The following is a 25,960-nucleotide window of genomic DNA, read 5'->3' on the forward strand; positions in this document are numbered from 1 at the left end:
CCTGGAGCGCCCCCACCCAGCAGCACCAACGCCCTCCCCACTGGCCCCCAAGCCCATGTGTCCCAACCCAGTGAGAGGCCCTGTGGGTGAAAGACCCCGCCTGAGAAAGGGGGCGCTGGCCTGCGGCCCCAGGCTTGGCCTTCCCTTGGTCTGCTAATCGTTAGTAGGCAGCAGCAGGGGAAGTGCCATTTCCTTACTTTTCTGGCATCATGTGGCGGGGATCAGTTCCCCGGGCCCTTTCCTCTCGCGATAGTTTCAGTGTTTCTTTATGTCCTAAGGAGAATCAAATCCCTTAGATTATTATTATTTTTAAAGATTTTATTGGGGGAGGGGAACAGGACCTTACTGGGGAACAGTGTGTACTTCCAGGACTTTTTTTCCAAGTCAAGTTGTTGTCCTTTCAGTCTTAGTTGTGGAGGGCGCAGCTCAGCTCCAGGTCCAGTTGCCGTTGCTAGTTGCAGGGGGCACAGCCCACGTGCTCCAACCGCCTGAGCCACCGGGCTGGCCCCTCCCATAGATTACTTGTAAAGCATAGTCTCCCTATCAAATCCTATTTTCCTATTGCTTTTCATTAAAGAGGTATTCCCTTGGGAAAAAACTGGCCTAAGGATATTATGTCACATTTGAGTATTTAATTCATTATTATATTATACTATTTATTCCCATTGATTAGCTTTTACTATCGACATTTTATAGAAGCCACGGGTTTCGCTCAAGATCACACCGGCAGCAAGTGGATGAGTTAACGAGAACCCAGCCTCCAGCTTCTCAGTCTGGTTCTTCCCCCGCTTAACCTTGACATTCAGACCGTAGCATGCCTTTTGGTGGTTGAGTTGGACAATACGTATTTCTGGGGAAACCTGACAAGTATTTGACAAGTAAACCGACAAGTGTGATGCCTGCCCTACGTGTTCCTGTTTCGTTCAAGATCTTAATCTTGAGCTTCATCAGTGTGAGTTCATCTGTGACTGTAGTGTTATAGAAATTCTCCCAATGCCTACCAAACTGTCTTCAGAAAGTTCCAGAAAGTGAACCAGCAAGTCTCCTTGGTTCCCTTGCACTCGCTTCTGGGGAAGGTGCTCCTGTGGGCTAAAGAGCTTGCTGAGTCCCTGCGCTGGGCCCAGCCCTGAGCTGGGTCCAGTAGGGGCCATACCGGGAGGTCGCAGCCTGAGGACCTTTGGGCCAAGTTCAGGACACGTTTCCAAGACTAGTTCCCTGACCACCAGCCCACAGGTAACGGGGGTAGGGTTGGGGGGGCGGGTGTTTCTGGGCCCGACTGGAAGGAAAGCTGGCCCTGTGGTCTTGGGGGATGTGATGGGGGTGGGGTGGGGGGTGTGCAGGACTGTGAGCTGGGGGGGGGTGTTTCCTCACTGGAAATAATATACAGAAACTGCAACTCAAATGGGATTAAGTAGGAAAGTGCACAGTTCCTGGGGTGTCTCAGCCAGCCACCCCAGCTTTGCTCCCTCAGGGTCCTCCATTTTCTTACCAGCTCTAGGAACAGAACCAAAAGGAAGCTGAACAAGGAAGCAGCAGCAGAAAGGAAAGCAGAAGTGGGAGCCTTGGAGACTTGGCCCTCCCCTTTGAGGAAGATCGAAGCCCCGGGTCCAGCTGGGACCTGATGCTGCTGCAGGCGACCTCTGTGCTGGAGAGATGACCCAGCAGGATCGAGCACTGTGGCTGCCTTCTGCTCTGGCTCTGCTGCTTCTCTGGGTCCCAGGTGAGGGGCTGCGGGGGAGGGTCAGCGGGAGGGAGGGAGGGAGGGCAGAAGGGGGAGGGCTGCAGGAGCTGTTACCGAAAGCACCCTGAGTCTGGACTCCATACTGAACTCAGAATGGGATGTACTCTAACCACCATGCAAGGTGGACAGATGGAAGGACCGCACCCTGGGAGGGAAAGGGGCGAGGGTTTGTCTCTCCTTAGGCATCCATCTGACCTTGGATGAGCCATGGTGGGGCAAAGGGGTTGGCACAGAGGAGGGGCTTTGCGGGAGGTGTTCAGATGAATTAATACAGGAAGAAGGAGGGCGAGAGGCAGGAAGGAAGCAGCCAGCGGAGTGGGTGGAAGAGTGGCTGCCCTAAGCGCACCCGAGGGGCTGTGTTTTGACGGGAGGCGCCCTCCTGGTTCACCACTTCCAGGGGCTGGAGGAAGTGTGGGGACTGGGCAGGAAGGGTCATGTCTCAGGGAGGTGGGAGTGCATAGCCAGGGCCGCTGGAGGGCTGGGGCCTAAGGGCCAGCGGGGGGAGGGGGCAGAGGGGAGAAGGACAGCAGGGAGGGAGAGAAACTGTGGGAAGGGAAGGGAGGAGACTTTCTCCACTAAGAAGAACAGGGCCTCCTTCCCACAATTTATCTTCTGTGCCTCTCAGTAGCTTACAGCTCTTCTCAAACAGGTTCTATTTCTATTTCTGTCGGAAAGCTATGACTTTTTGTGAATTAATTTGGAAATGGTCATCCTCTTACCACTATTTTGTCTACTGACCTTCTCAGTGTTCTTGTGTTCTCACGGGATCTGCCTGCACCGAGAGCTCGTGGTTCCTTCCTGATATCTGTGTCACTCACACCCTTTTTTCACTCAATGTCCCCAAATGCCACGTGAGGCCTACCACTTATCACCACTTGACAGATCAAGCATCTGAAGCTCAGAGAGGTTAAGTAACGTGCCTCAGAACACACAGCTGCTATACCATAGAGCAGAGACATAAACCCAGATTCTTCTGATGCCCTTTCCACTACACCTTGGCAATCGCTACTGAGCATGTCAGTAAATGTCACACCTATGACAGGGCTTGGGGTAGCCGTCTCTGCAGGGCATCTGCTTATCCAGGCCAGGAGAGGAGGTCCTGACAGGCCCCCTGTGGAGTGACTGACAGGAACTAGTGGTCAGTTTTGGCACCAGGGACATAGAGCAGTGATGGGGATTTGAGAACCTGAAAAAGCAAGTAAATTTAAGGAGTTCTAACTTTAAGAAAAGAGAGCAAGCCCCTCCCTCACCCCCATTTGGGGGCCTGATCACAGAATTACAAAGGTGACAAGTAGTTGCACACACAAGTGCCCAGGGTCGGGGACGAGTCCTCCGTGAGGTGGCCAGCGTCGGTGTCACACGCCTCACCTTACTCTCCCAGCTCTGTCTCTGAGAGCAGTTTGGGAAAATGCAGACATAACTCTTGGAAACAAAAAATGAGCTTCCTTGGAAATTAAGTCTATAAGAGCTGGGCGAACTGAAGTCAGACAGGATGAAATGAAGGGCGTCATCAGTAAACTTTTCGTGTGTGTGAATGATTTTTATACGTGAGATTTCCCGAGCATGGCCAGTGTTTGGGGACTGTTTGGCAGCCCTCTCTCTATCCTTGGTCATAGTTCCTTCGTGGGCACAGAGATGCATGCGAGCAGTTCTTCAAATCCCTGAAGTGCTCAGGGCGGGAGTGGGCCTCCAGGGAGAGCAGGGTACTTGGGGTGAGTTCTTGTGGTCCTGACAAGTTTGGAAGTGAGGGATGGGAAAGACAGCAAGAAATAGGGCAGGGTCTGGAGGAAGGGGCTGCTGTGATCAAAATCTTGGGGTGACAGAGAGGAAGGGGGGACACTCAAGATGTGATCTGGATGATAGGGGATAACTGATGTGAAAGGGGGAAACCTGTGGGGGTGACTCAGAGCACCCCGACCCTGGCCCATCTGGTGAGGATCTGGGATGTGGCTGTGTCTTCCAGGCTCTTTGTCTCTGAGTGGCCCCCGCACCGTGACGGGCACTGTGGGGGGATCCCTGAGCGTGCAGTGTCGGTACGAGGAGCAATTCAGAAAACATATCAAATACTGGTGTGACAACTCATGCTCGTCACTGACATCGAAGAAGATTGTGGAGACGACAAGGTCAGAGAGAGAAGTGAGGAGAGGCCACGTGTCCATCAGGGATGATCCAGCAAACCTCACCTTCACAGTGACCTTGGACAGCCTCACAGAGGAAGATGGAGGCACGTACATGTGTGGGATTGATATATCATTGGGTCTGGACCCCATGTTCAAGATTAAGGTGTCTGTGTTCCCAGGTGAGCCGCACACCCTCCCATTGTACCAGCTCCGGGGCACCTGAAGGGTCTCAGGTCGGAGTAGCCCAGGCAGGAATCAGATCAGAGACTCGGGGCAAACCAGGAGTGGGGGTGAGGGGAGGGGAGAGAGACAGAGAGACAGAGAGAGTGTCAGAGAGGCTTCCTGGAAGAGCTGGCGTCTGTACCCAATCTTGAGGAATGGTAAGGTGCTTATCAGGTGAAAGGGAGGCCAAGAGAGCAGGTGTGGAGGAGAGCTTGTCAGGAGAGGAGGGGAGGGGAGGGGATGGGAAAGGAGGGGAGGGGACGGGAGGAGAGGAGAGGAGACGCTGTGGGTCAGCCCCGCAGGAGCCCAGAGCTGTGTGGGGAAAGGCTGGGAGCTGAACCCAGAGGCAGACAGGGGAGCTCTAATAAGTGACTCGTCAGATTTGTAGTTTACACAGACGTTTCTGGAAGCAGCATGTGGCTGTGGCTGGAGGGGGACAAGACTGGGTGTGGAGGTGACTTAGGGGTTCTCTGGAAGGCTGTGACCCCCTCAGCAGGATGGATTCAGGATTCTTGGGGGTGGTACCCGCATCCTGTTAGATGCTCAGTTGTCCCAGGACAATCCTGGGGAGAGTTTGGGCCCACGCTCCTCCATGCTGTCCCCTTCCTGAGTGAGCATTTTCTGTGAAATCCAACACAAAGGTATTGGCAAGTGGTGGGAGAGTCAGAAGAAAGGTCCCTGGGTCTGATTTGTGTTTCTGCACCAGCATCAACATCAACGTCACCTACAAGTATCATTAGAGCCACAACCTCGACAGTCACAGCCCAGATCCCAACTGTGTGCACAGTTTGTCCTGCCGTGAATGCCACCCACAGCGCGAACAGCCAGGAGCACGTCCTGCCACCGAGCCAGGGCTGGGGGTAAGGCACCTTGTCCCCGTGTCCTGGAGGGGCGGAGCTCAGGGCACCACCTCCTCCCTGGCCATGTGGTCCTAGAGGATGGGGGAGGGGGGAGAGGGGAATGGGGGTGGAGGAGGGGAGCTGGGGGGTGGAGGAATGGAGGGGATGGAGGGGGTGAGGGTGGGAGTCACGCCCCTGCTGGCTGGGGTCGCTGACTCCCTTTGCACCAGACCCAGGCTGGAAGCCACAGTCTGTACATCCCGGCTTGGACTGTTAAGGCCACGCTGGACCTGCCCTGAGCTCCGAGAGAAGCTTCTTGGGGAGGAGCTGGGAGGTGAATGGGAGGAAAGTAACATTTAATGAGCTGATGACATCCCACCAGGCACGTGCTGAATGCCTTACGTGAGCGTTCTCATATGCTCCTCACTGCAACTCTGTACCCTTATCACCCTCATTTACAGATGGGGAAACTCAGGCTCGGACAGGTTAAGCGGTTTGCCGGGTCCTGTAGCTACAAGAGGCAGGCTGGGCTTCCACCCCAGCGTTATGTGATTCCAAAGTCTTAGGTTATCCCCATGTGAACTAGTGATTCTTGACCTTGTTTGGGTTTCTCAAAGCCGAGGAGAATCTGACAACTCTTATAGACTGTCTCCCTAGAGAAATGCATGCTGTCCTAACCCATGTCTGGGGTTCCCAGCCTCCCTATCCTGACACCACCTGGTGTCATGCAATTCCGTGCTAGCACTGACCCGTGGAGTTAGCGCAGACTCCACAGCTTAAGGGCTCCGTCCCATAAAACGACCTGACCTTAGATGCCAGAGCATCACACTGCTGACCAACTGGATATACATTTGGGGGTTCCCACTGGAGTCAGGGCGCATCACTCACGTGGGATACAGATGTGTTCACCAGCCAGGAAGCTCCTTCACGCTCTGGTGTCCAGAGTTTTCATTTGGGTTTCATCACATAGGCACAACTGATTGAATCACTGGCCACGTGACTGAACTCAATCCCCAGCCCCCTCCGCTCCCTGAAGGTGAGGCTGACTCAGAGCCCTAACCATGTGGTGGGTCCTTCTGGTGACCAGCCCGCATTCTGAGTCACCTCATCTCTTGGCATAATCTCGGATGTGATGCAAGGGAGTTCCAATAAGAGGGAAATCCCCAGGGTTTAGGGCCTCCCACCCAGGAGCCAGGATCAGAGGCCACTTAGATTCTTCACTACACGACAGCCTTTCCACAGGCTTCCTACCAACCCAAGTGACAATATCAGGCAAGGTGAAATTCAGACCCCAAGCAGACCGCTTCCAGGAACTGACTCTGCAGATACACACATGGGGGACAGAGCTGGGTTTTGTGGGGCCTTAAGCCTGTGCCGTGTGGGGGGAGGGGCGGTGCATCTTTAAGACAAAGACAAGAACTTTAGAATGCAAGGTAGGCGTGAAAGGAGGGGCCCAAGCAAGTGAGGGGCCCGAACCCTAACTGGCTTCCGGGTAAGTCTGTGGCTGCTGGTCCACAGGTGCAATGGTAGAGCTACAAGGTGGTTCTTTGCTGCAATGTTTGTAATTGTGAGACTTGGTGAAATGCCCATTGAGAGGGAAGGGTTAAATAAATGATGGCCCACCCATGCAATGGGTGTGAAAAGAGTGATGGACTTCTATACGCAGTGACATGGAAAGACCTCCAAGGTGTATTGTTAGGTGAAAAACTGGTATTTGTACTATGCCTCCTTTGTGTGAGAAAAGGAGGAAATAATGTGCATTCATATTTTCTTGTCTGGAAGTTTCTTAAGTATGCTGTGTGTTGGGGTGCGGGAATTGGGTAGGTGGGGTGTGTGTAGAAAGGGGACTTTATGCTTTTTTTTTAATTAGATATATTGGGGTAACATTGGTTAACATTATCTACAAATTTCAGGTGTACAACTTTATAATTCGACATCTGTATACTTTATTGTGTGCTCACTGCCCAATGTGTAGTCTCCTTCTGTCACCATGTATTTGACCCCCTTTACCTTGTTCATTCCCCACCCCCACCCCTCCCCACACACACCCTCTTCCCCTCTGGTAACCACCATTCTGTTGTCTGTATCTATGAGTTTGGTTTTTTTGTGTGTGTGTTTATATATGTGTTTTGTTTGTTCATCTGTTGCTTTCTATTTTATATCCCACATACGAGTGAAATCATATGGCTCTTGTCCTTTTCTGTCTGAATTATTTCACTTAGCGTAATACTCTCAAGATCCATTCGTGTTGTCACAAAAGGCAATATTTCATCTTTCTTTTATTGCCAAGCAGTATTCAATTGTATGTATGTCCCACATCTTTTTTATCCCGTCATCCGTCAAAGGTCCCTTGGGTTGTTTCCATGTCTTGGCTGTTGTGAATAATGCTGCAATGAACACAGGGGTGCAGATATCTTTACAAATAAGTGTTTTCAATTTGGGGGGGAAGCTACCCAGAAGAGGAATTGCTGGGTCACATGGTAGCTCTATTCTTAATTTTTGAGGAACTGCCATACTGTTTTCCATAGTGGCTGCACCAGTTTACATTCCCACTAGCACTGCGTGAGGGTTCCCTTTTCTCCACATCCTCACCAGCACTTGTTTGTTGATTTATTGATGAGAGCCGTTCTGACCGGAATGAGGTGGTTTTGATTTGCATTTCCTGTGTAACTAGTGATGTTGAGTACCTTTTCATATATCTGTTGGCCATCTGTATGTCTTCCTTTGAATCTTTTTTTTTTTTTTAATATGACCTTATCTATCTATGGAAACAAAGGAGGGAAGGCACACTCCCTGCCCCTCCTAGACCATTCTGTGTCTCTCCTCCAGGCTCCACGTGCTGCTCTCCTTCTTAGGAGTTCTGCTGCTGCTTTTGGGAGGAACCTCACTGCTGGCCTGGAGAATGGTTCGGAGACGGAGCAAAGGTGAGTTTGATCAGGGTGGACAGGACCTGACCTTACCCTCTTGTCTCCAAGTCTCTTAGTCCTTGTTCCCAGATGGGCATTGAATATATGCCCTCAGACTGTATATGCTGGGTGACCCTAGAGGGCAGACCCGAAGCAGGTGACACTAGTACGGTGGAGACGGGCTGTGGGAGGTGGTTCCCCAGATGGAGGCCTTTCCGTGAAGCACTGTCCCTCTTCTGTTTAAAACCCTCGCATGACCTCCCACGTCCTCCAAAGTCCAGGCCCCTCCAGGACAGTCACTGTCCTCCAGTCTGGCCCTGCCCACCCCTCCGCCCATCCTTACACCCCAAAAGGCAGCTATTCCCAAGTTCTTGTCACCTGCCAAGAGCTATGACTTGTCTCACCTTCTGGGTTTTCTCTGGGCACCTGGAAAGAGAGCCTCTCCTGCCCCCTTTCTCTGCCTCACTCCTGGTGGGCCCTGAGGGCTGCCCTCAGAATTCCTTTCCTCTAGGACCTTTTCCTGGTCCCCAAAGAACAGGGTGGGGGCCCTTCTTGGGTGTACCTCTACCATCATACCGTGTCTCCCTGAAAATAAGACCTCACCAGAAAATCAGCCCTAGCATGACTTTTCAGGATGACATCCCCTGGACATAAGCCCTAAAGCGTCTTTTGGAGCAAACCTTAATATAAGACCCGGTCTCATTTTCGGGGAAACACGGTAGCCCTTTTTCCACCAGATGGTCACCACTTGCTTCCTTGCCAGCCTCCCACCAGCCCATGCGACTCCTTAAGATCAGGGACCATGACTTGAGAAGGCACACAATCAGTTGAGTGAATGTATTGTTTAATATCTCCAGCCGCAATGGGCAGCCCAGGAACCTCCTGGCATCTGTGGTCCAGTTGCTCTGCTCTGAGCTCAGATTAAAAGAGAGAACATGTGTGGTGCACCCAGCACCCAGTAAGGGTCTGGCACTCAGTAAGTAGGTACTCAATAAACACTCGATGAGTGAATTAAGTAAACAGAAGAACACACAAAAATGGATGATGTTGCCCCTTCTTGGTGCTGGCTGGAGGCTGACAGTCTCCTGTAGGAGCACAGATTTCTGCCTGAGCTGAAGTGTGAGCCGATAGTTCCCTCCTGTGCTCAGAGTTCTTGATTCCACGAGCAGAGGGTTCTCTGGGGAATCTTTGTCCTGACTTTCAAAGGCTGCAGTGAGATTGGGTGAGCGGGTAGGGGATTATTCTCTCCACACCGCAGTGCTGCTTGGGAGCTGGTATACGCTGGGGGCAAGGGCAGGGGGCTGGGGGACGGGTGACCACTGCCTTACGCTCTCACCTCCAGCCCTTCCACCCCTCCACGGGGCCCAGGCTGTCACCCTATCAGGGCTCATGTCTTTAGGAGAGGAATTTGTGTCAGCACAGAGTCCTTCCAGTAAGCAAAGAAAACCACTTCCGCTTCCCATCTCCTTCCCCACATCATTTTCGGGTGCCCTCCTTTTAAACTCCAGCCAACATGTAGGCACTGCCTACCACATGGGGACTTTCCCAGCCTGGATTGCTTCAAATCTGTGGGTCCCAGGGATTCCCGCAGTACCCTTTCACCTAGAAAGGATCCTCTTTTAAAAAAGGGCTGTGTGATGGTTGTAGAAAACTCAAAAGTAAGTAAAAGCACAAAGGAGGAAATAAATCCCTGTGATAAATAAAAACGAAAACTCCCATCACTGAGAAAACCAACCACTGACATTTGAGGTATGTCCTTCCAGTCATTTCGATGCCATCTATGCACATATGATTTCTTAAAATGTTTGCTTCATACCTTTATTCCTCTCTTAAACCTATTTTTCCTGCGCTTAAGGCATTGTGTCATTTTCCCTGCTATTAAATGTTCTTCTAAAAATCCCTGACGGCAGAGTTCATAGGTGTGTGCGTGGATTACACCTTTTTACCTGATGCTCTGAGGAGACAGGCTTTCTGTTCAAATATCCTGACTCTCCCTCCCCTGCTTTGCAAGCCTCAGCTCCTGTCTCCTGGTCACATCTGGGCTGTCTTGCTGTTGTCCCCTGTCCCTTTGCCGTCCCCACCCCCACTCGCCATACCCACTCACAGTTCTCCTCACTCACTCACTCACTTACTCACATAGCAAAGTTGTCCTGGGCACCTACTGCGCACCAGGCCCTGTGCTGGGTTCTGGGGGGCCACTGGGGGCCACTGTCTTTACCAGGGTAGACTGGACCTATCCAGGTGGTTATGGCCGAACTTTCTCAATGCCACCTTCCCACCCCAGCGATGTGACCCCATCTCTTCCCCACCTGCCCTTTCAATCCTCCCCATCAGAGCGCCTGTCCCAGTTGAGGGGGTGGGTGGTGTGGAGCCCGACGCAGCACTTGGAACAGAATGTGTTCACAACTCAGAGCCTGGTTGCGTGTTTGTTAAGTCAGTTGAGCGGGCTCAGCAAACACTTCTGTCATACGTGGTCTGGTGTCTCCGACTGTAGGTATCATCTCACCTTTGACTTTGAGGGTCCCTAAGGGGTGGACACTGCCTCTCCCTGTGGCATCTAGGGCAGCGAGCCCGGGGCATTCTGGCTGGGTGTGCATGCCCACCAGCTCCTGGGTCCCGGGTTGGAAGAGCCAGGGTGCACAGAGCTGTGCTCAGAGGCAGAAGCAACACTGCAGGTGACAGAAGGGAAAGGTTGTGTGCCCTGAGCTGTGATCCCTCCGAGCTCTGGGCTTTCTATGTGTGAGGATCCGGCCCCCAGGTCAGGGGGACAGAGCAGACGAGCCCAGTGACTTTTCATGGTTTGGTGCAGTTCCAGGTCTTTACAAGGACAGCTCATTTTAGTTTAGTTTAGTTTTAAATTTTTTAGGGCTTGTTAAAGCAGATTGTGGAACCCATCCTCAGCGTTTCTGATTCACTATGTCTGGGCCGGGGCCTACGGATCTGCTTTTTTTTTTTTTTTTTTTTTTTTGTGTGGTAAAAAGCACATGACATAACATTTGCCATCCTAACCACTTTTAAATTGACAGAACAGTAGTGTTAAATATATTCACACTGTTGTGAAAGACATCTCCCAAGCTTTTTCATCTTCCACAGGTCCTCTTCACGGGCATCCTTCCTTCCTGTCTTCTCCCCCACCCCCGGGCATTCTCTGTGAGTGACTGTTTTGAGAACTGGTTCTGTTTGCCACCCTCCCCAAGCTACAGCTGGCCCGTTAGTTCATTCACTTACTCATTCATTCACTCACTCTTTCTTCACTCATTCATTTCCTCATTCACTAATTCACCCTGTCAACAAACCCTTGAGTTCCAGCCGTGCTGCAGACCTGAAGTGAGAGGTCCCTAGGGCCAACGTGTGTAGGCAAAGGCCTTTCTCCAGGTGGATCATAGGTAGCGCCATCCCTGCCTTGTTCTGGATTCAACCTCCTCGCTCTCCCCCATTCCTTGTCTCTAGCTCATGAGAATCTGGAGCCCCTGCAGGACCCCAGCCAGGTAAGAAATGCTACCAGGAGTGTCAGTGGCTGGGTGGTGACACAGGGTGCTGGGGGTTGGACTGTCCCATCGCTAGTGGAGGTCTAGATGGATCGTTGATGGACAGAGTGGGATCCTCACCTGGCAGATCTGGTCACTGGGTCTTGTCTCCAGCTTTGGCCAGTCTGTCCCCTTCCCCGAGGGCAAGTGAATGAGGCAGGGTCCTTCCAGCCCAGCTGTTGACCTGAGGAGCGTTCAAATACTGGCCAGAGAGGACCAGAGCGGGGGAGTGGGGAGGCGGGGTGGGAAGGCTGGGGCACCTAGAGCATGCAGGGAGGAGCAGATGTCTGCAGAGAAGCAGGACAGAGGCTCCCCTGGGCTCAGCCACCAAGCCCCGCCTCCCTTCCCCACCCCACCCCAGGATGCCCAGCTGAGTGAGCCTTGCTATGCCGATCTGGAACTGCTGCCGTGGCCTGTTCTGGAAGAGCCCGTGCAACCGAGGCAGACAGAGGTGGAATACAGCACAGTGGTGAGTGCCAGGGCCCAGCTTCCAGCATGGGGACCCTGGGCGATGTGTGCCAGGGGCATCACTGTAGGGTGTGGCAGCAGGCAGAGGGATGAGGGGCTGGGTTGGTGGTCTTATGTCCCTCCAGGGCACAGCCACACAGAGAATAGGGCAGGTGCAGATTGTGGCAGAGCTCGGTGTCATTGTGGCTGGGGGTGGGGGTAGGCTGGGAGCCAGAGGGGCTGTCAGGATGGCCAGTGAGTACAGCCCTGACAGCCAATAAAGTACAGCTTTTGTGAAGCACCTACTATGTACCATAGACCCAGTGTTAAAGCCTGTGATTTCTTACTGTTTGGGTCCTAACATTTCTTTGGTATCGACTCTGCTTTTCAGGTTTTTATCAACGATCCGTTGCAGGTCAACCCCTAGGCAGAGCCACTGACACATAAAATAATGGAAAAGGCTGCCCTTCAGGGTCATGGAAGAATTCAGACAGAGGCTGGGGGTCCATTTGGTGGAGAAGACGGGGGGATAGATTTAAGCATCAGACACGAGGCCCTGAGACTAGCAACAGGGCCTTGTTTTTCTACTTGGGAGCTGATGACCTCAGAGTGGATCTCAGGGACCCCCTGCTCTTATGCCTGGGACTTTGTGCTGTGGTTTGACCAGGCGGGGTAGTGCAGGCGGGTGGACAGGGTCTCAGAGCCCAGTCCTTATGGGAGAAAGAGGCAGGACAGGGGGGAAGGCTGGAGCACCCCCGTGGAGCCTCCCCAAGGCCCCCTCAGGTGTCCCCCTCCTAAGCGGAGGGTCCATGCTTCCCCCACCTCTCACTGAGTCTTGGGTCTCTTTCTCTCTGCAGGGGCCCTGCAAGGACAATCTTCATTACAGCTCGGTGGTATTCAACCACCAGAGTCAGGATTCTAAGGACAACCCTCCCTCCCAGAAGCCCCAGCTGGAGGAAACGGAGTACAGCGTGATTAGGGCATAAGCCTACGTCTCTGGCCTCACCACCTGGCGGTCTCTGTGGACCACAGAAGCCCACGGCCGGCTCCCTCACCTTCACTCACGTGCCCCTCAGGCTGCTCCCCTCATTGTTGACCCACAAGGCAGCTGGGCTCCTGTGGGCTGTCCCTCTTGCACCATCAGCCATGTGGCTTCACGGAGGACAAGTGGGGAACTGTGGGAAACACTGCCATCCAGCTGACTCTTGTCACACCTTTTCTCTTTTTCTCTACTTCATACCAGCTCTGTGTTAGAAGCCAGGGGCCCAGTCCAGTGTGACTCCAGGCATTGACGTGGCTCACATAGGATGTTACCTCTGAATAGCTTTGTAAATCCAGCGCCAGGAAAGTGTCCGGGTTTGCTGGGGAGGGGGACAACTGGCAGAGAGCCAGGAGAATGCAAAGGCACCAACATGGGGTCCCCTCATCTCACAGACAAGGAGACTGAGGTCAGAGGGAGGCAAGGCTTGCCTGTGGCTCCGGAATCAGCCGTGGGCAGGGTCCTCGGTTCCTCTGGATTCTTACATGAGGTTTATTTTTTATGAGTGACCAGTAAAGTTTAAAATAGCGTAAGAGAGAAGAAAGTTATTTAAACAATGCCTTCTAAGTGTCTGCAATCCTGTATTAAAGAAAGCTCCTAGCTTTGACCTCAAACGAGCACAGAGAAGCTTGGAGGATCCAAGGGGTTGGGGACATCCTGAGAGATGTCTTCTTTGGAGGTAGAGGGACAGTCACAGCTGATTCTCTCCATTCTGGAAAATGCTGCAGGGGGATTTCAAGCTTGCGGCAGACAGTCCCGGGGCTCTCAGAACCTCACCTGCCACCCTTCGCCCCTCGGCTGTGCGAAGTCTCCCGGGTTTTCTTTCAACTCAACAAAATTTTGACCCATTTAAAGTAAATAATAGTGAAAAGCAAGGGATGTGTTTCATTTAAGTCAAAGCTTTTTGTTTTTATCCATTGACATTACAATCAAATTGTACCCTTTGAGCAGTTTTCTCTGAGATGTGGGCCCATGGCTTTCAGAAGATTCTTCAAGGGGTAAGTGGGCCCCCAGAGGGTGGAGAGACACTGCTCTGGTTGGTGTCGTCTTTAGATTTTTCATTATTTGTGCATGTGTGAGTCACCATCAACACTTCCTCTCTCCTTTTACTACTGTTCTGAGGTACCATAGGGGAAATACACACACGCAGACACACACATAAGCATATGCACAGACACATACACACCGAATGGATTGTCCTGGATTACGTGGGGCCAACGAAATCACAAGGGGCTTTATAGGAGGAAGCATGAGGGTCAGAGTTAGAGAAGACAACGTGATGAGAAAAGCAGAGGAGAGAGAGAGAGATTGAGAGAGAGAAAAAGAGAGAGAGAGAGAGAGAGAGAGAGAGAGAGAGATGCTACACTGGTTTTGAAGATGGAGGACAGGGCCACAAGCCAAAGAGTATGTGCAGCCTCTAGAAACTGAAAAAGGCAAGGAAACACATACTCCCCTGCAGCCTCCAGGAGCACAGCCCTGCTGCCACCTTGTTTTTAGGACTTTGGACCTCCAGAACTGAAAGAGAATAAATCAGTGTTGCTTAACGCCACCAATTGTGTGGTAACTTGTTACAACAGCAGGAGGAAACTAACACAGCTGTTCTAGCTTGAATAGCCGGGTCGCTGGTCAACGCGCCCTGCCAGAGAGTGTTGCACAGACGGTGCTGGCGGCACCCCTGAGCACAGTGGGGGGCAGGATTCGGCACTGGGGAGTGGGCAGTGGGCTTCAGTGATGAGGAGGGAGTCAAGCCTCCAAGTAGAAGCAAGGAGATGCCTTGGATTTAACTTCTGTCTTTTTCCTGGTGCTCTGGGGACAGTTATATGGAGGATGGAGTTTTCATATGTCTCTCCACTGTTTTTAATTCCACCCATATTGCCAACTCTTCAGTCATGTGTACAGCCCTGGCCAGGGTGGTGTGGTCATGGGAATTAAGAGGCACGAGGGTAGCAGAAGTGTGGCCTGGTCCAAACCACCCAGTGGTCCCTGAGTCTGCTGGGCAGCAGTGGCAGCAGAGGGTCTCCGAGCTGCAGGAGGTGACTAGGGGGAGCCTGTCAGAGGGGTAGATGTGAGATGAGCCCCTTTGCCCCTAAGTACAGGGGAGGAATGGGGCCCGGGGAGTGGGAGGTGCTGACTCAGGTCACAGGTGAATGAACAGATATTATGTGGTGACTAAGTGAGTTGAAGAGGATGGATACAGAGGACAGAGTGTGCATTTGTGTGGTAGGTGAGTCTGAAGTCCACAGGGAAGGGCTTGTGGAGGATGAGGGAAGCTGGGTGAGGTGACGGGGTGCAGAACACGGGCTGTGGGCAGCGTGTCCAATGAGTTTCAGTCCAAATCTTGCAGCAGACACTGTATATGGCTGAGCAACCCCCATCTCTGCTTCCTTCTCTGTAGGCACCTTTTACCTAGGAGTGGCCATGGGTCATTGGGACCTAGCTCAGGCCAGTGAGATGTAAGCTGGTGTGGCTGGGTGGGCTTCCAGGAAACTCCTTTAAAAGGAATGCTCTTGGTTGGCATGCTGTTTTCCCCTTCCAATTTAAAAAATATAGGAAGTGCATATAAAAAATACACATAAGATAAAATTTACCATCTTAACCATTTTAAGTGTACAGTTTAGTGGTATTAAATACATTCATAATGTTGTGTAACCATCACCACCATTTATCTCCGTAACTCTTTTCACCTTGTAAAACTGAAACTCTATACCCATTAAACAATAACACCCCTCACCCCACCCATACCCCAGCCCCTGGCAAGCCGAGGATGGCTGCTGCAAGTACCAGGCCTGGGGTAACTGCAAAAAGCCAGGATACCCTGAGGCCTGCTGCCACCTACTGGCTCCCTTAAGGTTCAGCCACTGGTAAAGGCTCATACAGTATATGAGTTAGATGAGGCAGGGTCTCAGGGAGTCACTAGAGGGGGAAGATTTGTGGTCACCAGGCTAATGCAGACTCTGGTTTAGTGCCAGTGCTGAGCCTGGAGTGACTCAGCAAAAGTCTCAGAACACACTGAGGCCAGTCACCACCCGCCTGGGGTCCATGGATTCTAATAGTTTTCCAAGAAAGAGTGCAATGAGAAAGAGTCTCCAGCTGCGCTCGAGTTGGATGGGGCGGGTTCCCAGCTGAGTCAGCAGGGCAGAGCAGTGGAGCTCATCAGGCCAATCAGAATCCGATTTAGCCTGTGGGGGCGGGCTCAACATAGGAAAGATGGCGCCCGCCTGCCAGCTTCACAGGAGGAAGACTTCGCACCAGAAAAATGCGGACTATCCTCCAGTTTCCCCCTGAAGCTGCACTCCTCAGTCTGTCATCCATATGTCTCTGAGGCCCCCCGAGTCACCGTCCCTCCGCTGGAGCCTGCGAACAAGTGAGTTTGTGCGTGGGCTGTTTAAGAGGACGCCTGGGTTTCCTGTAGCTTTCCGTGCCACCTGAATGGTTGGAATCCCCACTGGTTTTCACAGCTAGATGTGATGGGGACTCCTCTTGCTGGCACCAGTACTCCAAGCTGGGGAGCCTGGTGTGGGGGGCTGGGGTCTCTCGCCCCTCCAGGGGGAACCTCTGTGGCTGAGATATCCCTCCTGATTCTCAATTGCCATGGGAGGTTTGAGGCTCGTTCCACATCTCTGCCCCTCCTACTAGTCTTGACATGGCTTCTTTTTACAGGTAACCCCTGTGTAACACGGTTGTTAGGTTCCTAAAAAGTGCCATGTTATGCGAATCTGCATTATACAAAACAAAGAACTTGTACAAAAAAGGGGGTTGCTTCCAAAAATTTAAAAAATCCCATACTATTATGTTTTTATAATTAAGAGAAATATCTTTATTAAAGCAATTTTCACCAAAAGTGTAACATATCAATATGTATTAAATAATGTTTTATTCATCATCACTACTAAGCTTTTATTACGTTCCCTGTTGTACGGGGAGTTCCCTAATTTCGAATGATGTGTTTTTTGCTCTTAAAAGTTCTTTTTATGCTCTGTGTTGTTCGGGGATTTCTCTAATTCTCAAACTGTGTTAGAGTGAAACTGTGTTATAGAAGTGTCGTGTTATAAGGGGGTTACCTGTATATTTTTTAGTTATATGACTTCAGTTCAGCTAGACTTCAGATGGTTCTCCAGGTTGATTGTTCTATAATTTAGTTGTAATTTTAATGTGTTCATGGAAGGAAGCAGCCACGGTGTTTATCTGCTCTGCCATCTTGGATCTCCCATGTCTAAGTATTTTTAAATTCCCTGTATGATTTCTTCTTTGATCTACTGGTTGTGAAGAGTGTGTTGTTTAGTTTCCACAAATTTGTGATTTTTCCAGTTTTACTTTTGTTATTGATTTCTAAATTCATCCTGTTGTGGTCAGAGAGGATACTTTTTATGATACCTATCTTTCTAAATCTACTGAGACTTAATTGTGGCTTGACATACGGTCTGTCCTGGAAAATATCCCATATGTACTTGAGAACAATATGTATGCTGTTGTTGTTGGGTGGAGTGTTCTGTATCTGCCTATTACATTTAGTTGAGTTGTTGCATCATTTGTGTCCTCTGTTTCCTTACCTAGCTTCTGTCTGGCTGTTCTATCCACGATTAAGAATAGGGTATCGAGGTCTCCAACTATTATTGTAGAATTGTCTATTTCTCCCTTCCACGCTGGCAGTTTTTACCTCCTATATTTTGATCGTCTGTTGTTAGGCGTGTAAATACATATCATTGTTATAACTTCTTGCTGTTATATCTAATCTACTCCAAGTTCATGTTGTAGGAGACAAATAAACCTAAACATCTTTAAGTCACTGTTTGTTGGGGTTTCTGCTATTTAAAGGAAATTACATTAAAAAACTGAGGTAGTTCCCTACCTAACCCAACCTCTGTTCCTATATTGTCAGGGATATTTACTAAAATGTCACAGTCCACCCAGATGGAGGAAACATTGGTTTGGAGTTCCCTCGATATGTTCTAATCACGACAGTATTCATTCATTTACTCATTCAGCCAGCTAGTCGTTTGTTCAACAAATATTATTTGGACAATCATGGGTACTGTTAAATTCAGCAGTAAAAACACAGCAGTGACTATAACAGTGAAAACGACACACCATCCCTGTCCTCAAGGAACTTACAGTTTAGTGGGAGGGATGATGTTAAATTATGAAATAGCTGGAGCAATCGCAAGCAGGAGTGCTCACACAGCTGTGAAGCCTGAGCACGGCAAAACTGTAGGTGGCATCTTTCACTCAACACAGGTGGTCCCTGGAGCAGTGCAATTTGGAGTCCTGGCCATGCGGGTTTGAAAGATGGATGTAAGTGGTATTGTGGAACCCTATAATGTGGACAGAGGCTTAGTCATGTACAGTAGTCCCCCCTTATCCAAGGTTTTTCTTTCTGTCATCTCAGTTACCTGCAGTCACATGCTGCTGAAAATATTAAATGGAAAATTCTAAAATAAACAGTTTATAAGTTTTAAATTGCCTGCCACTCTGAGTATCGTGATGAAATCTTGCTCTGTCCCACTCCATCCTACCCACGGTCCCTTTGTCCAGCATGTCAACGCTGTGTGTGTGCACTACCGGCCGGTTAATCACTTAGTAGCCATCTTGGTCATCAGATTGAGTTGGTGGTATTGTAGTGCTTGTGTTCCAGGAACCCTTATGTGACTTAATAATGGCCCCAAAGTGCAAGAGTAATGATGCTGCCAATTCGCATATGCCAAAGGGAAGCTGTAAAGTGCTTCCTTTAAGTGAAAAGGTACGTGTGTGTAGGAAAAAAGCAGTATCTATAGGGTTGGGTACTGTCTGGTTTCAGACACCCACTGGGGTCTTGGAACATATCCCTACCTCTGCCCACAGAGACTTTGCAGTCTGTCCCCCGGTCCCCCTTTACTCCCCCATCCTCCAAGCCAAACCATCATTTCCTAAACCGACCTCTGCTAATCCTTCTTACATTCAAGCAATGCTTGAATCGTGATGCTGACGATGCTGAAGGATCAGACAGAGCCTTGATCCGAAAAGAGAACAAAAATATCTTATTGCTAATTAGCACAATGATTACATGTTGGAATGATAGTATTTTGGATATATTGGGGCAAATAAAATATATTACTAAAATCAACTTCCCTTGCTCCCTTTCTTCATTCTTTTTCTTGTTAGGGCAATGGGTGAGCTGAGGTTTCTTCATACAGGGAATACTTTACAGGAGTGAAAATAGATTGCCTTCTTTGTTTCATAGAAGAAGAGCCACAGGCCAGAGAGGTTACCTGAAATGATGCGTGCCATTTAATGGAAAATCAGAATTTTGCATCCCGGACTCCTGGACCTTAGTGCTTTCTTTATAAAACGCTTTATTTTGAAATAATTTCAAACTTACAGAAAAATTATGAAAACGGTACAAAGAACTCCCATATATCCTTTATCCAGATTCACCTATTTTTTAAACATTTTGCCACATCCGTTTTGTTGTTTATATCTATGCATAATTTTTTCTGAACCATCTGTGCATAGGTTGCTCACGTGATCTCTATTCCAGGAAGGCCGATACACCCAGGTGCTATACATCCTGGTGTGGGTTCCACTGGTGTCTGATAAAGTCCTCCCGTAGTTGTGTCTTGCCTGAGTTTACAATCCAAGTCCCCCTTCAAAATACAGCACTGTGCTTGGCACAGAATGCCCACATGACAAATATTTGCAAGATTAAATAATGTTAGGTTAATCAGCATATTTACAACTGGTCCAAGAAAGTGGAAGGTATTTCTAAATTAACCTGAGTCCTTTAGAAAGGTAACCCAGGGCTGACTTACCCGTGGTTTAGAAAGTGACCACAAGACTACGTGTTTGTTTTGTTTTTCATTAGTTTCAGGTGCACAAAACAATGTAATAGCTAGACATTTATCATTTATATCCCTCACACTGTTTGTTTTTAAATCTTACACCCCAGCAAGTCTCCGGTTTGGGTAAACCCCTTGATATGGCTCAGCCTTGGAGCAACACGTAGGGATTGGACAATTGTATGTCTCCACCTTGTGGCCATGTGTGGAGTCACACATCCTGGATCCCAAGCTGGTAGTATTTGTTCCAGCTGGTGGGACAAAGCAGAAGGAATTCTGTATTTTCTAGGTCAATGCAGCTGAGAAGGGGAATGGCCTGACATAGGAGAAAGGTCATTAGGGTGAACCCTCATCTAGTTTGACTGGGGTCCTTATAAAAAGGGGAAATTGGACATAGAGACAAAGAAAGATAGTGCAAATACACACAAGGAGAAGAAGGTGTCCATGTGAGTGGAATGGTGCCCCTATACCCACCCACCCCCTGGATGTCATCGTGTTGAAGGAACACTCAATTCCTCCCCAAACTTGAGCTCCCTTATTTTGTGCCCAGTTGTCTCTTCCCAATGCCTGGATTTTACCACTCTGGCTTCAGAATGTCAAAGGGAAGGGCAGTCGCCCCGCCTGTGGTTGGCAGAATAAATTTGGGGTCAGACAGAGCAAGTTTTAAATCTTACATCTGCCCTTACCAGTTTCAGGGGCTGTGGCCATCATTCGAGACTCATAACCAGCAGTGGCCCAGTGGCCCTTCAATGATTTCTCTCTCTCGAGGTTCGGAAACAAGCTCTTTAAAAAGGCTCTCGCCACCCCACCCCTCACCCTCCATGCTGTTTTATTATCTCTGAGTCTCTTTCTAGGCATCCAGACCCAGATTCTCACTATCTTCAAGTTCTTTGCTGCCAACTCTTTATTGCTCTTCCCAGATCCTTTGAATTTGACCCTTTGGACTCCCCACCTCTGCCCTCCATGCTGCAAATCTGGTCCACCAATCGCAGACAAACCTACAACATCCTGACACCCAGGCCACGGGCAAACCCTGAGGGAGTGTAACTAGTCACTTTCTACCAGTAAAACCCTATAGCACGTGTTGGTTGATTGCAGAGATGACCTCAGCTGCTTTGTGCTGTAATCGCCAGTGTTTCATAGCAACATACACATAAGTAACTGTTTAATAAGTAGAGCATGAGCGATGGCATCCACTAGTGGCTGTGTTCAAGTGGATGAATTAGGAAGCGGAGTGAACAGAAGGGATGACGGGTTGCAAAAAAGGAACAGGGAGCTTTAATTGACAATGGTTTACGATCGCCTAACTCTCAGTGACCCGAGTGCAAGATCAAAGTCACCTGCTGAACATCAGTTGGGCAAGTGGCTCTTCACTTGCATAGAAGCAGAACCTAGCGTGGGATTGGTCTGAGCCTTCCACACGTTGGTCAGGGAGCAGATCAAACGTGTCCTGAGTTTGTCAGCTTATCAACTTCATGGGCCATCACCCGATCAAAAGGGTAGCGGTCAGGAGGCTCAGGATCAGCTGGGAGTGGGGGAGGGGACACCCTTGGGCTTAAGTGGGACTTTGTGACCTTCCTCTTGACAAGGACTTCTTATTCTCTCATCTACTCTAATGCAGCCAGCAGTGGGAGTGGGAAAAAAGGCTCTGAAGGGAGAGAACAGGGGTCCAGGAAGCAATCTAGGATTCTCCCAAAATCCTAGAGAAGTGGAGCGGGGAGTGGACAAGAGTCCAGAATCTTCTGACCCCAGAACCAGGAAACTCCCGCTCCACGACAGTGCCACCACAGCGCTGATCCACCTTAGTAAGTGTTGGCAACCTTCCCGGTCACTGTGAATGTGCAGTCTCCATGAAGTCCCCGAGGGCACATGGCTGCTCGTCACTTCCGGCACTGATCCTGTGGCTTGAGCCACATTTCAGCTGAAGTCCCAGGTTGTTCCTAACAACCCCACTCCCTGGAAGTCTCCCACCTGGTTAGAGTAACACTGCTCGGCCCACGGAATCCCATCCATTGAGTGCAGGGACTCCGTCCATAGAAGCAGAGATGCTCCATGCTCCAGAACCTGGATGAGAAATAGCCTGGAGAATGGAGGTGGTACAGCCACTTCCCACTCTGCTCCAGGGCCGCACACCCAGCATGGAGCCTGGCAGAGTCTATGTGCCCGAGGGAACAGTCCCAAGTCAGGAGCTCCCTGTGAAACCTGGCCTGGAAGGTGTGTAAACGGCAGGACTTGACTTCCTGCCTTCCTGAGGCTCTGGCTTTGGGTCCAACACCTGTCCCCAGCCTGGTCATTGCAAGCATCTTTCTCCCTGGAGACAGAGCTTTAGGGATTTGACTTCGGAAGGAACCACTCTCTACCTACAGATATTTGAGGCAACAAGCCCTATCATTTCAAATCCTCTGTTGGCAGAGGCAGCACAGCCTTAGAGAGGCCTGGACTAGGTGTCAGGAAACAGGCATCCTGTCCCAGCTCAGAGTCATGGGAAGTCGGGCTGGAAGGGTCAGAGGAGGTCATGCATCACCCATTTCACAGATGTGAAAACTGAGGCCCAGGGAGGTGAGGGGATGTGCCCGAGTTTACACCGCTTGTACAGAGCTGGGATTCTGGACCAGGCTCTAAATAAACCTGAGTCACCTTCTTTGAGCTGAATTATTTCCCTGGTAAAGTGGGCTTGAGACTGACCTTGTCCATCAACCAGAGTCTGCAGAAGATGGGGGTGATGGAAAGTGGGACGCAAGTTGTTGAATCATAACACGCATGCACATTATGCAATGTTACCATGGAAGCATGGTGTAAGTTCCCTTTTCTCCCCTGTCTGCCCGCAGTGCAGTTGATTCTTTCTGACCTTCCTCTCGTGGGCTTTTCTCCTTTTTGGTGAATTCTAGGCTCAGCACAGCAACTTAGTGAGGTCATGTGGGAGTCACCATGGCACTGAGGTGGGAGTAAAGGAAAATGCATAAAAACATGAGGGTTGGGGGCCCAGCAGGTGCTCGGATGTACCTGTCCCCTCGGGTGGGCCATGGAGACCCTGGCTTCATCTGGTTGGACCAATCTCTTCAGTGCTTCTAAGGTTGATGGATTTAGGAGATGATGCAGAGGTCACCTCGTGGGATGACACTTTGGAGAACTCACCCAGGTCTGGTCCTTAGCCTTGCAAATCTAGAACTTGAACTCCATCCAGATGAGCAGAGATGCTCAGACTCTACAATAACTCAAGTGATTTATTTTGGGGACATTCCTTTCTGGACCTGAATACCTGTGACCCATGCTGGGCAGGTTTCAGCGCCGCTCTTGTTTTCTGATGTCAGCTCCCCGGGAATTTGCCCGAGTCTGCTCAGGAGCACGGACTGGAATTGGTGTCCCTATACCGGGGATATCGTCTTCCACAGCCAGGCTGCCCTCTAATGGCCCGCCTTGCCTCTACCTTTTTTTGTGTTCCCTCACCAAACAGTCTACTTTTGCGTCATATTCTTTATTCAAAACAGAATTTCTCAACCTTGGCACTATTCAATTTTTTAAGTGATTTTTTTAAAAAATGACATAATTCACATATTATAAAATTTGCCCCTTTAAAGTGTGTACGATTCAGTGGTTCTTAGAACAGTCACAAAGTTGTGCTACTACCAGTCCCTTATCTAATTCCAGAACATTTTTGTTATTCCAAAAAAACAAAACCCTGTTCCCATTAGCAGTAATTCCCCACATCCCCCTTTCCCACCTCAAGCCCCTGCAACCACTAATCTACTTTCTGTCTCTGTAGACTGACCTATTCTGGACACTTTGTATAAATGGAATTGTACCATATGTGGCCTTCTGTGTATCTGACTTCTTTCACTTAGCATCATGTTTTCAAGGTTGATTCACGATGTAGGGTATATCAGTCCTTTGTTCCTTTTTACGCATGAACAATATTCCATTGTGTGGATATACCATGTTTTGTTTATCCATTTATAAATTGATGGACATTTGGGTTGCTTCTACCTTTGGACTACTGTGACGAATGCTGCTGGGCGTTCATGTGCAAGTTTTCACATAGACATCTATTTTCTCTCTCTTGGAGAAGTGAAAATACCCCTAGGAGTGGAATCACTGGCTCCTATGGTAACTTATTGTTTGATTTTGTTTAACTATTGACCTTTTGGATGAGATCATTCTTTGCTATGGAGAACTATCCTGACCATTGCAGAGTGTTTAGCAGAATCCCTGGCCTCTCCTAGCACATGCCAGTAGCAACGCTTCCCCTCCCAGGCAAACACCAACTGCGTCAACCAAAATGGTCTCAGATATTGCCAGATGTCCTCTGGGGGACAAAAAACACCGCTGGTTGAGAACCTCTGGTTTAGCGGATTTGTTTGGCTTATTAAGGTAAAGTCAAGTCATGACACTGGTCCTTTGGACCTGGAAATCATTCTGTGTGTCTTTTCTAAACTTTAAATTCCCTTGTCCTACTTGCAGAGTTAGGCGCCCACTCTCATACTCACAGCCAAGCCCATTTCATGCCATTTCCTCATTCCCTTACTTATCATCTATTTGTTAGCTCTCTATTGGTACCAGGGTTGTCTGCACGCGAGGATGGGGAAATAAACAAGATAAGCAAGGTTCCTGCTTCACAGCTTTCCTCTTCCTCCTTCTGCTCATCACCAACAATAATAAACATTTGTTGGTGCCGGCCGTGAGCACACGATCGATATTTTGTTCACTCTTGCATCCCCAGGGCCCGGCTCAGTGCCGGGCACACGGGAGACCTTGGTGCCTACGTGTGCACAGGGGTGAGTTGCTGTGTTGCTGATTTTCCGCAACACCTTTCCACTTGGGAATAGGACAGTCCCTTCCATCCCATCCCGCCAGCTCCAGGAGGCTGAGAAGGAGAGGGCGGGGGCAGCCACGGAATGCTCCCTCGCCAGCTCCTGCCTCTCCTGACATACAAAAAGCAGCAAATCCCAACCCTGTGTGGTTTTACCCCAGTGCTGTCCAATAGAAATAGAATGGGAGCCACACGTGTAATTTAACCTTTTCTAGTAGCCATATTAAAAACATTTTTTAAAAAGTGAAATTAATTTTAGTAGTGTATCAGATTGAACCCAATACACTCAAAATATTATTTCAGTGATATTGGAGACATTTTAAGTTCTTCTTTTCATAAGAAGTCTTCCCCACTAAGTGTGTATTTGACACTTACAATGCACCTCAATGCAGAGCACACACGTCTTCAAGTGCTCAATGTCACGTGTGGCCTGTGGGTACCATATTGGGGTTGACGCTGGTTACCCAGCTCCCAATCTCCAGCCCAGACCTCCTTGGCCTTTCTCTTCCGTCTGCCTTCTCCTCGCAGTGCCCTCCAGCTGTGTCTTCAGTTCAAGGATTAGAAGAAGCATTGGTGACAGAAAACAGAGCTGGGTTGAGAGAGCGGTGACCGCTTGACCATGAGCTTTATCTTGGTAACATAATAAGCAGATGCATGCAAAGTTCTCATGTAAAAACTATAGGATGTGACAATCCATCTCACACCATCGTTCCCGATTTCCCGTCACAGCTTCCTCCTGCTTCTGGCCAGATACCCTTGCTCTCCAAGGTTCTCGTTTTTTCTTCTTGTGGTCAAGTCTTCAAGGTGAAGATTCTGCCCATTTCTCCTGTTTTATTAGTTAGGGTTTGTTAGCAGTGGATCTTTTTTCCTTCCCATATTTGCTTCTTACCTTCGGAACATTGATTTCATGTGATGGGTAGTGGAGTCACGTTTGGATCTGGGGAAGAGTCTGCGGCACCAAGATGGGGAAAGGCAGTCAGTTCTCTATTTTCCTGGTCATACAATCTATAGGTTTTCTTTCCCAGTACTGGATGGTATGGGTGGCAACTCATGGCACATCAAAAGCCCACAACAGGAACACATCACCAAATGAGACACCAGAAGACACATCCAAAAGTCCCCCAATTCCTGCATAAACTTGAGAGTCCAATGTCTCAGGGCATCTTATGCCATCTCTGGCCCTCTGTATAAACAGGTGATCACTAATGAGCAATGATGTCTCTGAGGCTCAGTCAGGTGTCTCGGTCAAAGGGACCAACTGGATTCTACCACCACATACAGAGGACCTCCTGAGCCGGCAGTCTCACTGTGCCCTATAGAGTTTCTGTGTCTTCCTGCTCCTATGCCTGTGCAGCAATGCCCCATCTTTCTTTGGCTGATGCCACCTGAGACTGCCTTGGGATAAGGACATATCCTCCCTAGGAACAGCGGGGAGAGCTGAGCTATAGCCCATTGGCACTTGAGGGCCAGCCAGGTGTTCCCCAATAAATCTAGAAGATT

At 49.6% G+C, this 25,960-nt stretch overlaps 1 protein-coding gene across 2 annotated transcripts; it reads left to right on the forward strand.

Moving 5' to 3' along the window:
* Positions 1–673: 673 nt before the first annotated feature.
* On the forward strand, positions 674–17,627 carry CD300A (CD300a molecule). Of its 2 annotated transcripts, none has more exons than XM_019740463.3 (8): positions 674–1,233; positions 1,493–1,720; positions 3,705–4,040; positions 4,790–4,943; positions 7,752–7,846; positions 11,279–11,316; positions 11,717–11,824; positions 12,660–17,627. In XM_019740463.3, exons 2-8 carry the CDS (start codon positions 1,654–1,656, stop codon positions 12,786–12,788), a joined length of 927 nt encoding a protein of 308 aa, XP_019596022.3. In that variant the 5' UTR covers positions 674–1,233; positions 1,493–1,653; the 3' UTR covers positions 12,789–17,627. The 2 variants fall into 2 exon arrangements, with proteins under 2 accessions (XP_019596022.3, XP_074176049.2); XM_074319948.2 differs by having other exon boundaries at positions 697–1,233; positions 3,705–3,965.
* The last annotated feature ends 8,333 nt before the right edge of the window (positions 17,628–25,960 follow it).

This window comes from Rhinolophus sinicus, chromosome 12 (assembly GCF_057876585.1).
Source record: "Rhinolophus sinicus isolate RSI-liver-muscle chromosome 12, RSI-T2T, whole genome shotgun sequence".
Classification (NCBI taxonomy): domain Eukaryota; kingdom Metazoa; phylum Chordata; class Mammalia; order Chiroptera; family Rhinolophidae; genus Rhinolophus; species Rhinolophus sinicus.